General features: G+C 44.2%; 1 protein-coding gene across 1 annotated transcript; it reads left to right on the forward strand.

The window, feature by feature from the left end:
- The first annotated feature begins 771 nt into the window (after positions 1-771).
- Positions 772-1212, forward strand: LOC138905765 (uncharacterized). Its single transcript, XM_070194286.1, has one exon. The coding sequence runs from the start codon at positions 772-774 to the stop codon at positions 1210-1212; it is 441 nt and encodes a 146-aa protein (XP_070050387.1).
- The last annotated feature ends 2437 nt before the right edge of the window (positions 1213-3649 follow it).

Below are 3649 nucleotides of genomic sequence, written 5' to 3' on the forward strand. Positions count from 1 at the left end.
AAGAAGACCACCGATGTTCCACAGGCAGCTGGATCGATGTTGGTTCATAAGGCTCCGCCTCGAACTGAGGATAAATCAGAGAAAGATCGGGCAGAGTCCCCGAGTTGTTGGAGATCGAAGACGCTTCCCATCGAAGCCAACGGATGGGGGATATGTCTGAAGGGGCTCTTCTCGAATCTTTTCGAACCGAAGAGAATGCCCCAGGTGATTCACTTGGGGAAGTAGAAATCGAAGACTCGCCCATCTTCCCTGATTTTTCTGCAGGGGCGATTCGGGAGTCCCAAGCTTTAGGGGACCTCGAATTAGATAGGCCTCATGATGAAGAGGATCCTTTTCGTGACCTGTTTATCGGTGTCGAGGACACTACCGGTACAAGTGACACATCAGATCTTTTTCGCGGAGTGCAGCAGGCTTTGAATCAGGTAAGCCTTAAATTATATGGCATTACCTTTAAATTTGCTTTTCTTTTATAACTTCGTTTCTTCTTTCTTTGCAGGCCACGACAGTTCATCGAGAATCATGTTCTCAGTCTCGAACCGAGCTGCGTCGATACGAGGCCGAGCTTCAACAGGTTACGGAGGAGAGGAACTCCTTAAAACTCCTCTTAGGCCAAAGGGGGAAGAAATAAAAGACCTCCGAGCTGAGTTGGCCAAGGCTCACCAAGATCAGATCGATCTGTCCGAGCAGGTAATAATACTTTTAAAAGCCTATGGGCTCGATACCGGAACGATGGCTAATTGTTTGGTCTCACAGTTGCAGTAGAAAATTGAGATGATAGGAAAACTCCGTGAAAAAGTCGATGTGATAAAAACAAAGTCTTTGAAGTGGAAAGAAGGAATGGAACGCTTTGCTGTAGAGAAAGAAACTGCTCGAGCCCAATTGTCATTGGCCGAAAACCAACTTCAAAAAATGGAGGAGAAAGGCTCGGTCCAATCAAGAATAATAGAGGAGCTTGAGGCTCGGTTTGCCTCTGAACTTGCCAAGGCCGAATCTGACGCCGAAAAGGCAAAGGCTGATGCGGATGCACTCGTAGCCGTCTATCGGGCCGATGCTGAAGCTGCCCAGGTCCAAGCAAGAGAGGCATCCGAGACCGCTGATACTCGAGCACATTGGGTCGCTGAACTTGCTAAGTGCCGATCTCGAAGGGAGACCCTCGAGGAGATCCATGCTCGAGGTTTCGACCTCGCTGAAGAGATTAAAAAGGCCAAATAAATCGAAGCCGATGCTGAAGCCTTGGTTTTTGATGACGATTATGATGATAATGATGATGATGATGGGAGTAAGAGTGGGTCTAAGAATGGGGGGGGGGGGGGGGAGAGCCCGATAGAGAAGAGACCGCTCCTGGGGATACCCAAGAAGTTTAGTCCTTAATTTTTATGTTGTAATCAATCATGTAAACAATCTTGTATATATAAAAATATCCCTTTTTGCCGACTTGATTCTGTTCTGTTTCCTGTCTTGTGAATATTTTATTCACGCCTTATGAATATTTTCACAAGGATTTAGGCAACTTGATCAAATTTGGACTTTGTAGCCTTTATAACCGAGTGAGCGCTTACTCAAACTTGAAATAAGGTAGCTCATAGGCTTAGTGGTCGAGTTGAGTGATTATTTGAACGTAGGCTTACTCAAACTTGAAGTGATGTATCCCTTAGGCTTATTAGTTGAGTGAGTGATTCGAACTCGAAGTAATATAGCCCGTAGGCGTAATGATCGAGCGAGTTCTTGCTTGAACTCGAAATAAAAATAGCCTATAGGCTTAGTAGTCGAGTGAATGATTCGAACTCGAAGTAATGTAGCCCGTAGGCATAATGGTCGAGTGCTTGCTTGCTTGAACTCGAAATAAAAATAGCCCGTAGGCTTAGTAGTCAAGTGAATGATTCGAACTCGAAGCAATGTATCCCGTAGGCATAATGGTCGAGTGAGTGCTTGCTCGAACTCGAAATAAAAGTATCTCGTCGGCTTAGTAGTCGAGTGAATGATTCGAGCTCGAAGTAATGTAGCCCGTAGGCGTAATGGTCGAGTGAGTGCTTGCTCGAACTCGAAATAAAAGTAGCACGTAGGCTTAGTAGTCGAGTGAATGATTCGAACTCAAAGTAATGTAGCCCGTAGGCGTAATGGTCGAGTGAGTGCTTGCTCGAACTCGAAATAAAAGTAGCCCGTAGGCTTAGTATTCGAGTGAATGATTTGAACTTGAAGTAATGTAGCCCGCAGGCTTAGTAGTCGAGTGAATGATTCGAACTCGAAATAATATAGCCCGTAGGAGTAATGGTCGAGTGAGTACTTGCTCGAACTCGAAATAAAAGTAGCCCGTAGGCTTAGTAGTTGAGCGAATGATTCGAACTCGAAGTAATGTATCCTGTAGGCGTAATGGTCGAGTGAGTACTTGCTCGAACTCAAAATAAAAGTAGCCTATAGGTTTAGTAGTCGAGTGAATTATTCAAACTCGAAGTATTGTGGCCCGTAGGCGTAATAGTCGAGTGAGCGCTTGCTCGAACCCAATCCTGTTTGCATAGTAAATCTTGAAATAGAGGAATTTGTCTTGGATATAAGATATCGGTATAGAAGAGAACTTTTCTTTGCAAGTCATTATACATGTGTTCATGTTTTGCGTCAGGGCTCGGGCCAACTATATGAGCATGGTTCGTTTTGACCATTTGGCTCTTACAACCTTTCCTATTGGAACCATGTTGTTACGAAATAACTTTCTTGCATCAGAACTTGATATATTTGAGGGTTAATGCCCCCTAGTATTCGGGGTCGATTGTAAAGAGGCCTCGGATACTGTCAAATTTTTTCTAAGTTTAGCACAATCACTGGTTGCCTCATTAAAAACCTTGCCGAAAAACCCATTTGGGATAAAACCAGTCTAAGGGAAAAAGAGTGCAACACGTGCTTTCAAACCTAAGGATTCGTATTGAAGGATCCATCCTAGCTCCTGATCGGACTCCTGCAGGGGTTAGTTTCGAAATGTAAAAGAATATGGGAGGGTCGTACTTTAGCATTAGTATCGTTTTAGGTGCGACACATTCTAATTGCTTGATAGTTGTTTGCCGTTTATAATGCCGAGCTTGTATGATCCTTTTCCGACGTTTTTGAGAACCTGATACGGTCCTTCCCAGTTCGGTCCTAGTTTTCCTTCATTTGGATTTCGGGTACTGAGGGTGACTTTCCTTAGCACTAAGTCCCCAAGTTTAAAATGGCGAAGCTTGGTTCTTCGATTATAGTGTCTTTCGATTCGCTGCTTTTGGGCGGCCAATTGGACGAGAGCAGCTTCTCGTTTTTTATCCGATAATTCGAGGCTAGTGTTCATAACCTCGTTATTTGACTCTTCTTTTGTATACCGAAACCTGGCACTGGGTTCCTCGACTTCGACTGGAATCAAGGCTTCAAGGCCATGTACTAAGGAGAACGGGGTCACCCCCGTACTAGATTTTGGTTTTGTTCGATATGCCCAAAGAACTTCGGGTAGTATTTCTCTCCATTTTCCCTTAGCGTCGTTCAGCCTCTTCTTTAGGTTTTGAATGATCGTTTTGTTTGTTGATTTGGCTTGTCCGTTCCCACTAGGGTGATAAGGTGTTGATAATATCATCTTTATTTTGTGGTCTTCGAGGAATTTTGTCACTTTGCTGCCGACAAACTATTTTCC

The sequence above is a fragment of the Nicotiana tomentosiformis genome, chromosome 2, assembly GCF_000390325.3.
Source record: "Nicotiana tomentosiformis chromosome 2, ASM39032v3, whole genome shotgun sequence".
NCBI classification, from domain to species: domain Eukaryota; kingdom Viridiplantae; phylum Streptophyta; class Magnoliopsida; order Solanales; family Solanaceae; genus Nicotiana; species Nicotiana tomentosiformis.

Excerpts from the sequence above, each read along its gene's own strand:
- LOC138905765 (XM_070194286.1), top strand. The coding sequence starts at position 772 with ATGATAGGAAAACTCCGTGAAAAAGTCGATGTGATAAAAACAAAGTCT.